The 17,564-nt window shown below is 35.1% G+C and overlaps 2 protein-coding genes across 3 annotated transcripts; one reads left to right on the top strand and one right to left on the bottom strand.

The window, feature by feature from the left end:
* The first annotated feature begins 530 nt into the window (after window positions 1–530).
* LOC112515843 (SAGA-associated factor 29 homolog A) lies at window positions 531–9,443 on the top strand. 2 transcript variants are annotated; one of them, XM_025122784.1, is made up of 10 exons: window positions 531–786; window positions 2,718–2,909; window positions 5,039–5,132; window positions 5,351–5,427; window positions 6,234–6,340; window positions 6,489–6,574; window positions 7,148–7,201; window positions 8,037–8,187; window positions 8,323–8,336; window positions 9,085–9,443. In XM_025122784.1, the coding sequence occupies exons 2-10, from the start codon at window positions 2,792–2,794 to the stop codon at window positions 9,185–9,187; spliced, it is 804 nt and encodes a 267-aa protein (XP_024978552.1). In that variant the 5' UTR covers window positions 531–786; window positions 2,718–2,791; the 3' UTR covers window positions 9,188–9,443. The 2 variants fall into 2 exon arrangements, with proteins under 2 accessions (XP_024978552.1, XP_024978551.1); XM_025122783.1 differs by having other exon boundaries at window positions 6,231–6,340.
* A 1,229-nt stretch (window positions 9,444–10,672) lies between these two features.
* LOC112515801 (probable methyltransferase PMT9) lies at window positions 10,673–15,363 on the bottom strand. Its single transcript, XM_025122733.1, has 7 exons — window positions 14,915–15,363; window positions 14,657–14,821; window positions 14,271–14,453; window positions 13,577–14,171; window positions 12,883–12,995; window positions 12,174–12,394; window positions 10,673–11,400 (listed from the first exon to the last, which is right to left on the bottom strand). The coding sequence occupies exons 1-7, from the start codon at window positions 15,170–15,172 to the stop codon at window positions 11,073–11,075; spliced, it is 1,863 nt and encodes a 620-aa protein (XP_024978501.1). The 5' UTR covers window positions 15,173–15,363; the 3' UTR covers window positions 10,673–11,072.
* Window positions 15,364–17,564: the final 2,201 nt, after the last annotated feature.

Genomic DNA, 17,564 nt, shown 5'->3' with positions numbered 1-17,564 from the left:
TATTCTTAAAATAATAAAATAATATTTCAATAAAATAAGAATAATATTATATATATTTTGTATCAAAATCAAATCAAATATGTATTTTATAATAGATTACAGATAGAGGGTTAGGTTGAAGAAAAACGTAAAAAAAAAAAAATTAAAGAATAAATCGTTTATTTAAATTGTCAACGCATAAAATGTATATATGTATAAAAAAATAGGAGGATGTTTGTTTATTTTTTAATAGTTTTATCAAAAAGAAGTTTTTGAATTGTCAAGAGGTAATCCTGTTTGACAAAATAAAATCCGTCTCTTAATGGTTTTAAAGCTTTCTGAATGATTTTGCATTCTATGTTCCCCTTAATCATTCAGCGTCCTAATTTTATCATAAACAATTACCATATAATTATATTTCATTTTGCATTATATCATGAGAGTCATATGTACAATATAAATAATTATTAGAATGTTTATCAGTTTTTTATTTATTTTATTTTCTAACCCCCATTTGTAAAATAAATATACATTGTAAAACTCTGTAGTCTGTGATCATCATTAATTTGATCATATGAAATCAAAAATCATACGCCTTCAAATCGTCATAAATTTTGCAACTCCGCCTACAAATACCCCTTAAATTCGTTTGCTTTCTCCAAGTTAACAGGAAAAAGGGGGAATTTTGGGTTTCTGTCGTCTCTTACTTCGCTTCCCCGCGAAAACACGATCGATCTTTATCGCTTCCAAACCTTGAATAATTGTTTAAGAGAAGCTCACGAACGCAGAGGATTTTAGCTACGATTCGTGAGTATAGCTGTTTCCATCCTATCTGTTTATGTATATTTGTATACATCTACTTACTGAACGAACAATTGTTGCGATGGATTAATGTTTCTGTTTCAAATGGATCAACTATGCATAATGTGCAAATTGATAATGTGGAATTTTGTTTACAACATGTGGATTATTGATAATGTGGAATTTTGTTTATAACATATTGATTATTGATAAAGTTGCCATGTATTAACACTCTGGTAGTGTGTTAATTGGATCTAGGGTTTATTTTGCTAAGAGAATGTGAAAGTATAGGGTTTGTGTAATCTGTTGGAATCAAGTTAGGGTTTTTGGTTATGAATTGAAATCAAGTTAGGGTTCTCATTGATCACAGCTCCCTGTTGCTTTTATTTCTTTTAACTACTATAGGCACTATAGGACATTTTGGTACTTTACTTGTTTAATGATGACCAGGAGTTGGCCTTGATGCATGGGTGAAATGGGCTAGGTTATAATGTACTGTGGGTTATACAATGATCATTTGATGGTTTCCACAACCGCCACAAAGCTTCCTTATAGTGAGAGTTAATCACTTAAAAAACCTTCCAACTTTGGTCCCAAGACTATTTTACTTCAAAGACTTTAATGGGTAGTGTATATATATATATATATATATATATATATATATATATATATGCCTAAGAGTTTAAGTTATCTTTGTCTTCATATTCGATAACCGTGTGGTCTACTATTTGTTGGCACAATAAATTTTAAATGAAAGAGCTTATTGGTTAAAAGAAATTTGGTTCTATATTTATTTTAGTTCACCAACTTCCATAAGGCTATATATATACACATCCGTGATCCATGAGCATAAAGGTTCTTGTTTTGATATCCAAAGAAATGTTGCTCTAGTGAATTTTACTAAATGTGGTGAAATTACTTTGTTCTGGATTTAGATTTTCGCATGGGAAAGAGGATAGCTTGAAATATGTTGTCAAATGGAAAGTTAGGCCCACTTTGATTTTGGACGTTCAAACAGTAATTTCAAAAATCAATATTCATTTAATAAACCAAACCATCAATGAGTAGAGCGGCCGTTTCTGTGAAGACCCCGGGTTTGTGAGTAGTGTGCTAAAATACTTAATAAAACTATTTTATTAAGTCATTAAATTTTGAACATTTAATGTTTAATAAAATAATTTTATCAAGTTACGTGCTTAATCAGCATGATAATTAAATTTAACAAGCACCCTAACTATTTTGCGCCTAACATTGAGTAGGCTATTTTACGCGTACCATTGAGTAGGTGTGTATATAAATGATTTTGATATCACAAGAAGTTTATGATTTGAGGTTGAAGATGCATAAAATGAAATGTGTTTTCTTAATCGGATGATGCGGCACATTGCTATTGGAGGATGAAATCATTAAAATGGTAACTGAAGTAAATTGAAGGTAACTTGAAGTCCGTGGATATGTAGACGATCTTTCGAAGCTCGAAGACTAAAATAGATCTAGGATCAAACATCTATGATCTTTTTTCTTCATGCCAACCAAGTGTTGCACTAGTTAAGTATTAAATTGATAGCCAGGGGGTGAATTGAAGGTAACCATAAGTCATGGACACATATGCAGCATTTTCATGATCATGGACTAATATCTATTTAGGACTAATGTTTCATAGTTTTTTTAATCAGTTTACTGTTATGATGAATTCAAACTTGGATGCTGTTATCCAACTGTCAAGCATGTTACTGAAATTGCGAAACTATTATTGTTGGCCCCAACTTTCTAACTTTTTTCATCGATTACAACTTTCTTTTCACGGCTTTCCTTTTTTCCTTTGTAATCCCCAAAAATCTAAAATTTCTCCCTTTGCATGTTCACCCCTTTACATGTTTCGACCAAATTACCTTTTCATCAATTTCATCACGATCAGATAACTTCGTTTTTTGTAGCACAATTTTACTGTTCTCAACACAATCAAGGATCTTGAGAAGAGCTCAGTCATTTGTAACATTGGAGGAGAAATATGTCCTCGCCGGATATTGCTGCAATCTTAGATCAGTCAAAGGAGCTTGATCGTTTAAGGAAAGATCAGGAGGAGATTCTCCTCGAGATCAACAAGATGCACAAGAAGCTACAGTCAAGTGAGTCTCATGCCAAATTTACATCAGTTATACCATCACACTTTCTATCATCATCTCACTATTGTTGCTAGTTTATGTCGTAATCTTACTCTTGTTATACTCTTAGTATGGTTATTTTGTGAATTCAATATTTTAGGGGAAACAACAATATTTTAGTGTTTTGGTTTCTCTGTTTTCCGTTATTAGATATTTAAAGGCTTCTGCTACCATTATCCATTTTACAATTAGGTTTGTTAGGGTTTTTATATCTATGACAGATATAGTGGATCAGGTAGTTTCTGTTGCTTTGTTGATGTTGTTTGAATTGACCTAAACCATATATCTGATTTTGCTTGCTCAGACGTAGCAGGTTGTTTGCTATGTTACTCGGATTTCTCTTTTGAGATGTCAAAAGATTATCAAAACCCTACACTGTGCTGTTTGCCAAGCCAACATGTACAGTCAATCACTGTTGGAGTTTTTAGTGGGTGAAATTGGTTACCTTGGGCATCTGAAGAAATTTAACTTCTCTAATAGGCTTGGAGGTCTCTTATTTGAGAACAGGACCAAAATGTGAAGTTACATGAAAGTTGGTGCTAATAGCAAAAGGTTCATTATTGTTTGTATACGATTGAATTGCTTGCCTTATTAGTAGAGTTTGCGACACTTCATGTTTATGACATATAATCACCTTCCTAACCTGGAAGATGTGGCACCATGTTCCACTTCACTCCCAATCCAAATTTGTGGCCAAATCAGGGCTCGAGATATTTGGGTTGTGCTTGTATCTATTTAGTTATTGTTGTTATCAATTTGGAGTTGGTGCCAGGTTCATATGAGTTTCTTTCTATTTTGGGACAGATTGTTACAGTTAACAAGAATCTTTCATATGCTGCTGCTATTTTGGGTCAGATTGTTACAGTTAGCAAGAATCTTTCATATGCTGCTGCTCATTTGTATGAATGCTCAGTCATTGAACTATTTTAACACTAAATGCACGTCAATTAAATTTCCATGATAATGTATCACTAAAGATGTTGAGGGTACATATTTGTTGTTAACCATACTTTAACTACTGCATGCCAGTTTGCTTCAACTGTAATTATCATATTTCCTATTCTAGGGGAACACTTAAAGAGTAGGTGCTTATTCTTTTAAAGATGCATGAATCTGGATCTTAGAGTATTGTTTTTCTAAATAAAACCTGTCATATGGGCAACCATTTAACTGATATTGGTTCAAGCTTGTTTCTCCTACCAAAAACCGCATTTGCCGATAAGAGGTCAATCTCCTTTACAGCTCTTTTTGTATTTCTAAAAAGCTCTGTTATTTTTTTCTCACTACAGGACACAAATACATCAAGCTAACTTCACACAAACATGATTTAGGGAAGCATTGTTTTTTTTTCCTTTTCACAAACATGCATCATATGGCTTAGTACTTTATCATTGGATGGTGAAAATCATCTTGATATAATAGCTATGCTTGTGTGGCTAGTGTTCTAAAATCTACGCATAAATATAGGTCTTGGAAACTGTTATGTAATATTGTACACATGACAGAGAGAAAACTAGAGAAGCATGAAACGATCTATGTTCTATGTAGTGCCGATATTCAATAAGCACCAGGCTAAGCATGCTCATGGAAAAAGAAACTTTTCTAAGCTATGCTATGTTAATGGACGATATATGTCCTCCAACCTTTTAATATGTATCATACGATGTTATTGGTTTTCAAACACTGTAGAGATCTTGTATTCAATTGTTTTTACCCTTCCTCATTTCCTGTCATACTTGGCATGGGGTTGAATTATAGCTTTTCTCGACTAATACCCATTCTAAATTTTTCATGACTCTTTGCATCTTTTTTCATTTAGTCATCATTTCCTGTGTACTTTCTGAACAACCACATGTTTGGCTTTAAGTGAAGCATACAGGATGACTACCACTACTTAAAGCAAGTTGTTGTCATCATTTATCACCATTCATAATAGGTGAAAGATGTGAGACGTTAATTGTGAGCCATTATGGTTGTATAATTTTCGTAGTAATGTTCATTATATTTCCAACCATATTATATCTATTAGTCCATGTTCTTGGATTATGTTATTGGCCGAATAGTGTTCTCAAGCAATTCTCTTACTTATGCAGCTCCTGAGGTGGTTGAGAAGCCCGGTGATAATTCACTTTCAAGGCTTAAGATGCTTTACATCCAGGCAAAAGATCTTTCAGAAAGTGAAGTAGCGTATGTCTATCCTTAAACTTCCATTCCTCCACCCCTCCCCCAATCTCCTATGAAGGGTCTTTGCCAGTATTTGCTGTGTCATGGGAACCAAGTTCCACTTACGTTTTGCCATTTATTCTGCTCTCTGCTTGAACTTGCCTGCTAGACTGTTCTTTTCATTATTTTTATTTGGTTCAGCAGCAATCTTACCAATATGCTATTTCTGTTATTGGGTGCAGTGTTTCCAGTCAGTTGCTAAGTCAGTTGGATGCTCTGATACCCTCTGGGCCACCTGGGCAACAGCGAAGAAGGATGGGTGGGTGCTCCCAATTTTCACAACGTTTATTATCCTTGCGGTCTTTGTATCGTCTCTTAGCTACTGAATGGGTTTCTTAACTAAAGACTTTCCAATATATCCTGTTGGTCAAATCCTTAAGAACTGTAACATCATGCTGTTTATCTGAGTTCGAATCTTGCCTTTTATAGTTCCTAGTAATGATCTGATGGCCATTCGGCCAAGGTAATGCATGCTTATGGTCATAGGTTAGGTGCTCAAAGCTCTTTGTCACTATGCATCTGAAATTTGTACTTCTTTCACCCCAAGGTGAAACCTTGTCTGCTAATACTAGTCAACACATGAATTATGATCCATCTGAAGCGAAATATACTTCCTGGGATATGGGTTGGATGCAATCCAATTATCATGACATCAATCTTGCATACCCTGCTTATATGTTTTTTGATTTATATATTGATTGAAATTCACGATTGTGTGGATAAAGGTCTGGGGCATTTGTCCAACATTAGCAAGCTAGGATACTAGAGTTCACAATAAGCTGTTACTATCATTATTATGGTTAAACTCAAGTAATATGCTGAATATGCATGACAAAAACCTTTTGTTACCTTGTTTTCATTATCCACTATTATATGTTTCAACAACTCTTGTGACATTTGCCAGTTTGATGATCATATTCCATGGTATAAGATCTTGATCTATCAGAATTTGGACAACCCAGTTCTTTTTTTGTTTATTATTCATAGGCATCATTGACAAAGTACCCAAATGTCTGTATGCTTTTTCAAGCCAAAAGCTTTATGAGGTTTTTTATACTGCAGAAGGTAATGAACAGAAGAAGAAAAGAATGAAAGCTGATCCTGATGTGCCAAGGCTTTCTCCTTCTGTTCGTAACCACCTTGATATTCTTGCAAGCTTAAAGGGAGAACAAGTATGCCTCATACTTTTCGCAATTGATTTTCTCCAAGTTTGTTGTTTAACATATCCTTTTATCATTATAATAGCTTGGTTTTATTATTATGCTTTAATATAAGATGGGCTATAGCTCTTGCTGTAACACTAATATATAATTTTGACAGGTTGCTGCTAGGGTTACACAGGAGAATGCAGACAAAGATGAATGGTTCATTGTCAAAGTAATTCACTTTGAAAGGGAAACAAGAGAGTAAGAACACTAGGATTCAATCTTCATTTACACATCATATCAGTTCAAAGAAGGGATATCCACCTTTGGATCAATCCAAATTGAAGAGAACCACTAGATCAACATAATGAGATACACTAGATGAATTCCCTCTTAAAGCGCAATTCATGGGTTGTTTTGGGATTGGAAGTGATCAAGGGTCCAAATTCCTTCTTACACTTTTCACCTTAACTCCTATTCCAATAATTTCTATGCTATTTGTTGATAAATGGCGTATTAGTGTGAAGTTGAAGCAGTATGTGGATTATGCAACTCCCTGTGTGCTACCATGAAGTTACTTAAATCTGTTGGTTTTGTTTACCCTACACATTGGCAATAACATGTAAAATCAGAAATTTGTATTTTGGGGTGTTAACTTGATTTACCATGAGCTGTTTATGTTCTTAAATACAACAAAGGAAAAAAAAACATATATGATGCAATTGATTGAAGGTAGCTTGAATACATTTTATATCTTGAACATATATGCCAATTTATTTTGTATTTTTTATGTTTGCTTTAATACCTGTTTGTATGATTCATGACATTATGCAGATTTGAAGTTCTTGATGAGGAACCCGGCGACGATGAAGAACCAGCCGGCCAGAGGTACATGTTATTTGTGATTATTTGTCCTAAACTAGATGGAGGTTCTTTCAGTATCACATTTTTTCTAGAGGTTCAGAGTGCTGCCATGTGGGCCTCCACTTGTCTACCCAAATTCGTTTTTCTTGTTATACGCTCCCTCCATAAAATAGCTGGATCAGAGGCGGATCCAGAAAAAATTCCGAGAGGGGGCTCAAAATTATTAACATAATATAAAGTAGAGTAGATTATGTTTTTCACCCCTGTGGTTTGATAAAGAATGCGATATTGCTGTTTTCATCCTTATGATTTACAATTTACTGTTGTTTCGGTCCCTGTGGTTTACATTTCTCTACTGCTTTGGTCTCTTGTACTTTAAATATAGGAATTAGTCCATGGATGAAAATAGCAATAAATTGCAAACCATAGGGACAAAAATCGCAATTTCTGAACCACAGGGATGAAATTGTAATTTACTTTATAAAATAAAACAAAATTTGATTATAGAAAGTACGGAGTAATTACAACAGCAGAGTGGTTTTTCCATTTTTTCTGCTGCTGTTAACAAAAAATAGCCAAAGGGATTCAAACTTGCAGCCTGTAATGTTGGTTGCAGCCGCTTTTTGTTAACTTAGGGGACACATCAAATTAAAGCGGGTGAATCTTTTAAGGCCGCTAATTTATTTCCATTGTGTCGAGACGATAGAGTTGGGGCACGGGCACCCCCTACTGAATTCTCCCCTGGCTGGAATCCACTTTTGTTTATGAAAGTTTAAACTTGCTAAAAAAATAAAAATAAAAAAAGAACATCAATATTTCTAGCTTTTTTAGCTCAAAATGTTCTTTTTGGTGTTTTCAGGAAGTACAAGTTGCCTATGTCACATATTATACCTTTCCCTAAACGAAATGATCCATCCACTGCTCAAGATTTTCCTCCTGGAAAACACGTATTGGCAGTTTATCCTGGAACAACTGCGCTGTATAAAGCAACTGTCGTGAATACTCGCAAGGTAATTTCATTGCGTTGACTTTTATGTTGACAATTGTCATGCTTTAAGCTATGTCTATGAGGATAGTGGCGTGTAACTAATGTTTTCTTATTTGCCTGCTGCTATTGTTTCTGGGCACGATGCGAAAACCTACAGAGGAAAACTGACGAGTAAGTTTTCCCTCATAACTCCATCTATCCTATGAAATTTACTATTTGATTTGGCACAGTTTTAGTTTTTTTTATCATCCAAGAAAACTCTTAGATCCCGTTTGGTTTGTAGGATTGGATTGGATTTGGAATTGAATTCCATTCCAATCCTATGTTTGGTTTGAAGGATTTCCTAGATTTGGAATTCCAGGATTTCATAAAAATCCATAAACACAGGATTTCGAAATCCCACGAGAATGGTTGGTATTTCACGGGATTTCATAGATTTCTATGTAATAATATTTTAAAATATGTTAACATTTGTCTCATAATAATCAATTAATAAAAAGGTAATGTTATAAATTATTTATAAAAAATGGAATTTCATTCCATTCCAAATCCTACAAACCAAAGATTCCAAATCCAATCCCTCTAATTCCAAATCCCTCAAAACCGTTGCATCGAACCAAACGCCACCTTAGAGTAGAATCACTTTCTATATAGTCCCCCGGCTTGCTAAAAAGTTTTAGGAATTAAACAAATTAGATTTTTATCAAGATGTAGCCTTGTTTTTGTTCTTTTTTCAAGTACATAATATTTATATACGGCACATACGCACGCACATTCCTTACCTTTTGTGAGATTTGAACCCTGGCCTCCTAGGAGACTGGGCTCCACCAGTAACCCGGGGTTATCACTGTGCCAATGGTCCTTTGGTGTTTGTTTCATCGTTTACTTGTTCTAAGACTTATTTTCATTTTTTGTGCAGTTATGTTCTGGAATTTGACGATGACGAGGAAGACGGATCGTTGCCTCAGAGGCATGTGCCTTTCCACAAGGTAGTTGCCCTTCCAGAAGGGCATCGCCAGTGAAGTACAAAGATCGGTTTCATACTTGTTATATGAAGTTATTGAGGTCCCTTGAGGTTGTATTTGAACTCTTTTATCGTGTCTTGTAATATAACTGTTTATCGTAGCCTTTTTTTGGACTCGAAAGTTCTTTTAAATCGATAATTGGTGTGTAAAGTGAGAAACTAGATTTTCATTAAGTCTTGTATGGATAAAGTTGTCTGTGTGAATTAATATGTCATGAGCAAAATTTGTTGCAATTTCATTTCCGGATTCACGATAAGCAACTCCTTATGCTGCTTTCGAGAGATAAGACACTTAGTAGATTGTGAAGGTTTTTGTTTGGCCTCGGAGGTTCAAATCCGGTGACTCCGGCTACTCGCAAAGCAGGTGGTTGTTCTGGGATCAATCGGCTCGCATAGCGAGTTGGATATACATGTTAATATAAAAAAATTGTTGAATATTCTAGTATTTTAATTTGATACAAGTAGTTTAGTAATATACCAATCACATCCATCTCCGTTTTTTGTTTCACCTATTTTTGTGAAACAAAAAAATTCTTTTTTTGTCATCACTTGGGGGTCATTCACTAAACATTTACCGGGTAAGCGCTTACCGTATGTCACTTACCTACCTTCCAGAAGAGCATTGCACGGACCTATAATCTTACCAGGTAAGTGAGGGAGAAATCTCTTGTCGAGTAGATGCTTACCGCGTAAAGTACGCTTACCAATAGTCTGTTTTGATGGCCAAAAATGTTATCTCGTAAAGTAAGTGATGGTGGTGATCTTGCTAGTAAGCGCTTTGAGAGTAAGGGTTGGTTTGTTAGCAGCTTAATAAATTTAGGGGTTGTTTATTATATGCTTACTGAGTAAGTAGTTACTAGTATCATTTACCTTATCGCTTGAGTATGACAAGGACAAAAAATCTTATCTGATAAGAGACAACAATGATCGAGAGTTTAACCTGGTAAGTGAGGTTAATGACTCTTACCCGATAAGCGCTTACCGGGTTTATGACTCTTACCAACAATCAATTTTGATGGCCGAGGATATTACATAATAAAGGTAAGTGAGGGAACTTCTCTTGTTGGTAAACACTTACCCAGTAAGCGTTTGGAAAACGCCCCCTTAATGAGACTCACAATTTATTCGGTTACCTATACATGACCATTTGATAGTGACTTAATGATAAAGAAAGTAGTTTATTCAGTAAGCTTCTAAGGCGGAGTTTTATGCAGAAAGCCAGCTTTTTTCCGAACTTGTCCATCCCAATAAGAAAACAAGATTCTTTCATCTATAGACAATTTAATCCACACACGGCTTTATCCATAACACGACTTAATGTAAAACCAACCAAACAACCCCTAAGAGTTTGGTGAAATGGTCCCTAGTCATGTTATTTACCGTCTTATCCAACGTGCCAAACGCAACCTAAGGAATCGAATCAAAACCGAACATGACATACAACTCGATATATAACAAAATTCCAGCCCAGAAAAAAAAGGGATTTTAGCACAACATTTTTCAAAAGAACAAATTAATAGCATTCAGTGATACACAATATTCCCATAGATATCAAAATGTTGAATACATGAAAAAGATTAAACCCTTAATACTTGCTGCTTATCTATTTCTATTTATGGCAAGTGTGTTTGCTACTTCTATTCCCTTCTTTTATCAAATGCCTTAAAGAGATTTACAATGCCTCTTCTCCGTGCTTCGATGGAAATTTTTCAAAACGAAAATATGTCCAATATATGTTCTGCAAATCTGCATCGTTTCCCCTTCCTAAAAACTACAATCTGGTCTTTCCTCAATCAGTCCCAAAACGTTCTTAAAACCAATAATGTGTTTGGAGTTGGTGTGTGAAACAAGAGTTATGGAACTCGAGTTACCTGATAAAGATTTCAAAATTTTGCCGCCTCGTCTAAATCGTCGTCTCCCCAAAGTTGTTTTCGGGCAATTAGGACTCTTTCTTCGCTAAGGGAGAGAGGGTCGGTCTTTGGTTCGACCTCTAATGAGTATCCATCCCATCTTAAAGCGGTCAAGAACTTTCGAATGTGGTCAACCACAGAGGACTGGTCTCTTATGATCACAAACCCTTCGGGCCTTAGCATACGATCCATTTCAATCAGTAAATCTTCCACGCTGCAGCCTCGGTTCTCGATCTCTGAGAAAACTCTCCAGGCGTGAAGAAGGTCGTAAGTGCGTGGATATGTTGAAAAAGATTCACACCTGCAAGACCAAACCAAATGGACCCAGTTAAAATTTCTTGGATCCTCATGAGATTTGAAGATAAAAACCAAAACAAACGCACCCAGTAAGTTGAACCCTACCCCAAGGGGTGAAAGACTGTTTCCATGAAGACCCCCGGCTTGCAAAAAGAATAAGGGTGTGTTTGGTACATGGACAGAACTGAGGGGCTGTTTGGTAGGTTTCCCATTAAGTCCTGTATGGATAAAGTAGTCTGTGTGGATTAATCTGTCTGTATAGATTGGGAAGATTTTGTTTGAGAGGGTTTTTTCATAGATGGAATGAGCTTGTTTTTTAATTAGAAGGAGCATGTTCAGAAAAAACTTGGCTTACTGAATAAGCCACTTTCTATATTATTAAGCCACTACCAAACAGTCATTTATAGCTGACCGGATAAGCTGTGAGTCCCATTATGCTTATTAAGCTACTAACAAATAGGCCTGTGAGGTAGGCTAGGGAAGGAATTGTGAAAGGTTTTAGGGTTTTAATTTGACATGAGTAGTTCAGTTTCATCTCCCTTAATTTTGTTCCACCTATTTTGGTGGGACAAAAAAATGCACTTCTGTCCCTGTCAGTCTCGTCCTCCAAACATGGGACAACAAGTTTTTTTTTTTTTTTTTTGTCATTTCCAGTGTATCAAACGCACCCCAAAAAATAACAAGCAAGCAGGCTACATGAGAGAGAGAGAGAGAGTGTGTGTGTGTGTGTGTGTGTGTGTGTGCGCGCGTGCAAACAAGCAAACAGGAAATGCACACCAGTCATGAACGGTTCCAATTAATCCCCTGTCATAGATGATCTTCAACCTGGAAGATGCATTAACCGGAGCAACGTTCATCACCCAAACATCTTTGTCTTTCAGAGCAGCAGCAAATCCACCAAGATTGGAATTCATATCCATGACATTTCTAATGGAATCCTTCTGTATAACGGATCTCATCTGCCTCCAATACTCGATAACTCTATGATACCATGTGTTCTGCATCACATCATGAGCATAGACCATGTAGCACTTGACTATCAACAAATACTCCCACAGCCACAAAATAAGTGTCCATGATGAGAAAGGCACAGGGTTTTAGAAATATGTATTATTACATTCTTTTTGGAAGACTAATCCCCGCAAATTGTTGCCGTAAGACATCAGCCCCAAGAAACTCAGTGGCCACAATTGTTGTGAACGCCTGAAATTGAACCCAGGCCAGATGGGATATTCCACCACATCCCCCTGGGCCTCAACCACCACAACCCTTGTGATTACACTTTTTAGTTAACTAAATGACAATTTTATCCTTAGTTATAAAGGGGCTAATGAATGTCTCCATCTCGTTATTAAGAGTAAAATTGGAAATTATGCACTTTTGAAAGTGGGCGCTTATACGGACAAACTAAAATAGAATTGTGGACACTTATTTATGGACGGATGGAGTAATTAACAGCATTTGCTTCTTGCACTTAGATACTTACAGTGTCTTCTAGAAATTTATCAGGACTAACACCAATTTCATCGAGGCGAGGAGGAGGCCCTGTAAGCCTACTTGGCCATGGTTCAAGTCCACTCCCTTTTCGTTTGTGCGTCTCTGAATCATCAAAATAAAAAATGTATCCAAATTGGACAACATATAAGAGTTAAATCATGCTTGCCACTGGGTGTAATCTTAATAAGTTGCATAGAAAACAACTTTAATAAATGTGATCTACAAATAGCAAGACAATGCAACCAATTCGGACCTCATTACAAAAAAAATGGATTGTAAAATAGACAGTTTCCAAACTAGATGAAACGGTCACCAAACCTATACCGAAACAAAAGAATCCAGTCACATACCAAGATTCTCACAACCATAACAATTACATCATTTTTGTCCCATTGCCATCTAAAATAACAAGTTAGGACCAAGATTAAGGTGGTTCAATTAACCAATATATTAAAAGGGAATCATTGATTGTGAACTAAATGACCGCCAACTATTAGGTAATTGGATTTGTAATATTCCACTTCAATTTGACGGGTAGGATGTAATGTATGAGATTGTGGTAATTTATACATCTTTGCGTTAGGTATGACGGTGACAAGACTATAGAAGTTCAGCAAACACCTTATCTATGTTGCCTTACGTTTTTCATAATTCTAGAGAGTTGGTACAGTTATAACACTTACTTGCAGAGTATGGAGTAATGCATGCCTTCATCTGCACATCCCAACTCACATCTGGATCATTTTCTGAGCTGCATAGAGGAGGGTTGGTTCCCGGTGCTCTCTTTAAGTAACAGCTATTACTTAGTGACTTAGCCCATATAACGGTCTGATCTCTCCTTGAAACGACCCTCCAGCACATATTTCTCAGTAGATCATGCATACCATTCCAAATTCTTCGATTTTCAGCATCGTGTGCATATGCTTCTGGTGAAGAGTACACAAAATAACCTCCTGGTCTAAGCAATCTGTCCAATTCTAAAAGTAGAATCCCATCCCTCTGGAGCCAATCGATCCGACAACGTGAACAATGAGCCATTTCAAATGATCTACTAGGGTAAGGAAGCCTTTTGGTACCCAAGACTCCTAGTGTAGATGGAATCCCACGCTCAAGTGCAAACTGGATTTGATTCTGATGCACATCATTTGGTGCAAGAGACATCGCTATAATGCCTAGAGGCAAAAGATAAGCCCCAAAACTTGCAACCCCACAGCCCACATCAAGAACAGATCGGATATGTCCTCCATTGTTGATTTTATCACCAGGAAACTTGAGCATCTATACGAGCACAATGGTTATGCAGGTTAATCAAACAAAAGGGTGCCCTAATTCACCAAAACAATAACTTCAAAGTAATAAACGATAAACATGACCTACCGATGCAATGGAAGCTATGTACTTATCAGCACCAGAATGAAAATGGGTTCCTCCACCGGGAAACCTTATTCTGTCTCCAACCACTGTCATCCAATTTTGATCTGATTTCTCCTGAGCAAGATGAGTATGGGGTATGTTTGCCTTCCAAACCTCATCCCTACTTTCTGGCCACCTGATTGGGATCTGGAATTATAACGCCAACCTCATTGAACACTTAGCCAAAAACACTAAAACTTAGGAGATGTAACACATTACTATGGAGTTCATAGTTACTTTCTGTTTGCTTAATTTCAAGACCTAACATTATAATTATCCATTTATCCTCCCCCCCCCCCCCCCCAAAAGAATGCATATGATTGAAGGAAGCAGAGACGAATTACACTAACCTTGTATCCAACTGGAGGCGGAATAAGGCAATTATATCGTCGTTCTGCAGGTGGACAATGTCGTTCATAATGCTCCATTAGAGACAAATTAAGCTTCAACTTCAACTGATATATAAGATGTCTATCCAAACAAGGTATCAACTCCGAATGCCTCATATCACAGACCTTCAACAAAACGAACAAAAAACAAAACTAATCAAGTAAATGTACTAGTTTTGACAATCTAGAACAAAATCCTAAAATTCTGAAACAACTTACAGGTAAACTTTTGGGAACTTCAGAGTTTTGTTCTTGATCTTCAAACAATTCATCGAAATAATCACGTTTCGGTACAAAACTTCCGATAACCGGATCCGTACCGTCGTCCAAAGCAATAACTTCTTTGGCTCTCGGTAAATGAGGAGCGAATGTTGAACCATTATACAAACAAATCAAACCGAGAAGAACAATTAATCCTAGCAAAACCTGCTTCAATAATTTTTTACGGCGAATGAAGTCTGTAGCAGTTGACTTCATTTTCCGATAAGATACAAAAACAACCGGTGTTTCACGTCTGGAACTAGGATGTCAGCTTGCTTTTACGATGAAAACCCTAGCTGCAAATCCATTTTTTTCCAACCAACCAAGCAAGGAATCTACTGGTTTTCACTGTGGTTGCTGATTAAAGTCCAAATTATTTATCACAAGTTGCAAGTATACACGCATACAATATTCCAATAATCTCACTGACTGTGTGTGAGAGAGAGAGAGAGAGTAGATATATATATATATATAGAGAGAGAGAGAGAGAGAGACTGAGAGAGGCACGATGGTTGGAATTAAAAACTGTGGTTTTATGTAAAGGGATGTTTGGATGGCTTATTTAAACTCTTATTCATTTTGGGGGTGATACTAATAATAAGCAGTTTTAGTGTTTATATAGAAAAAATATTTATAATAGATAAGTTGTATTAAATGGTTGATAATAAAAAAAAATTATAAGTAGATAAATAACATATTCAATGTTAGAAAAATATTTTAATATACCAAGGTATCAACCCGACCAACTCGTACGGTTTGGATTGGGTTGGATTGAATTGCACTTTAGTTTGGATTTGATTGGATTAAGATTTTTCAAACCACGAACATTAAGTTGAGTTGTTCAAATATCTTTAATCTGATCAATCCAATTCCAACCTATGAACATCTCTACTAATATTAAATATTAAATTGATATTAACTTAATATACGAAAAATCAAAAATAGATATTTTTTCCAAAATGTTGTGGGCTCCATTTGAAAAAAAACCAAAACGAAGAGATAGCAACGAGTGTCGTGACAATGGCAAACCATTCATGCATTTATGAGCTCTATTATGTAATTTACAAACATACCCTTATTTATTTTAAAGTAGAGTCTAACTAATTAATATACGTGTAAATAGAGGATCATGCGAAAAGTTTAACATTTTGAGATAAAGCAAAAAGTCTCAGTATCATGTATGATTACATTTCTCTGGGTATGTTTAATCATATATGATTAAGTGTGTATGTATTGTCAATATTATATGTGTTTAATCATATATGATTAAACTTGTGTATCTGCTTGTAATCATATATGATATTGAGACTTATCGTCATCCTGCAAAATATTTAACTTCTCGTTTGAACATATCCCTATATGGCTATACGTGTAATTTATAAATATTTTTAATTTTCACAAATTCTTTCATTTCCTTTTTCTCCCCCATTTGGGAGGAATATCAACATTTTTTTCATTTCCTTTAACCCCTTAAAGACACATCCGTTGCTCCCCTTTCATTTCTTTTCCTTTCCTTTCTCCCCTATTTAATAGACCACCGCTTGATTTACCTACAATATTATACTTCCCGGTCATAACTTTATCTGTATGAGTCAACTTGAGGGTTATTGATCCCTAATTGTATGGGTCAATACCAAAAGCCTTTGTCTTAACGGTATCGTAGTACTTGGCCTCCTAATAGGTTAATAGTTCAAACCTCACTAAAAATGACGAGGGTGTGTGAACTTATTTGTTGCATTTGTCATATAAAAAATGTATGGGTCAACATGATGGTTATTGATCCCTATTGTATATGTCAATTCGTGGGTTATTAGTAAGAAACCCTTCAAAAAAAATTATATTATGCGTGTAATTTAAACCAATATTTATGATGAGCCAAGAAGTTTATTCAAGTTGTAGGTTGTCTTTTATTTTGAAAAATACTGCAATTAAAATAAATTAAATTGTAAATAACAATAATTTATTTATTTTTTTATCAAACAGGAAAAAAAAGTGAATTAATTTTTCTAATTATCGCATGTGTATATTTAAATTAAAGATGTTTAGATATATGTTTTTAAAATAGTTACTAGAATTTAATAATCAATTAATTACATTTAATAATTATTATTTAATTTGCATTTATTATAACTAGTAATAAAAAAAAATATATGTTATTTGATTTAGATTTATGTTTAGTAATTATAAGTTAGATGTTGTTTGGCAGTTGCTGAATGATTTTGTGTAAAATGGTTAAGTGATCATAATGATTAAGAAGCTCTTATAATATAGTGTAAAATAAAATATAATTGTTTGATAATTATTCATAATGAAATTAGTATACTAAATGGTTAAAGGAGACTCAAAATACAAAATCGTTCAAATGGTTTTAGAATCGTTAAGAGGTAGATTTTTTTTGTCAAACAATATTCACCTCTTAGTGATTCAAAAATTGTCTCTTAATAGAACTACTAATAGATAAAAAAAACAATCGCTTGGTTTATTTATTGAGTTTATTGTACAGAGCTTTATTTAGATAGTTATGTAGTGTATCTACAAGTTTTAGACGTTTTTTTCTTTGTCATTTGTTCCATATATAACCATTATACTCTAATTATTATTAAATAAT

Source organism: Cynara cardunculus (genome assembly GCF_001531365.2).
Source record: "Cynara cardunculus var. scolymus isolate 2C chromosome LG 7, CcrdV1, whole genome shotgun sequence".
NCBI classification, from domain to species: Eukaryota; Viridiplantae; Streptophyta; class Magnoliopsida; order Asterales; family Asteraceae; genus Cynara; species Cynara cardunculus.
The sequence above is the reverse complement of the archived record's forward strand: the minus strand, read 5'-3'. Positions and strand labels throughout refer to the sequence as shown.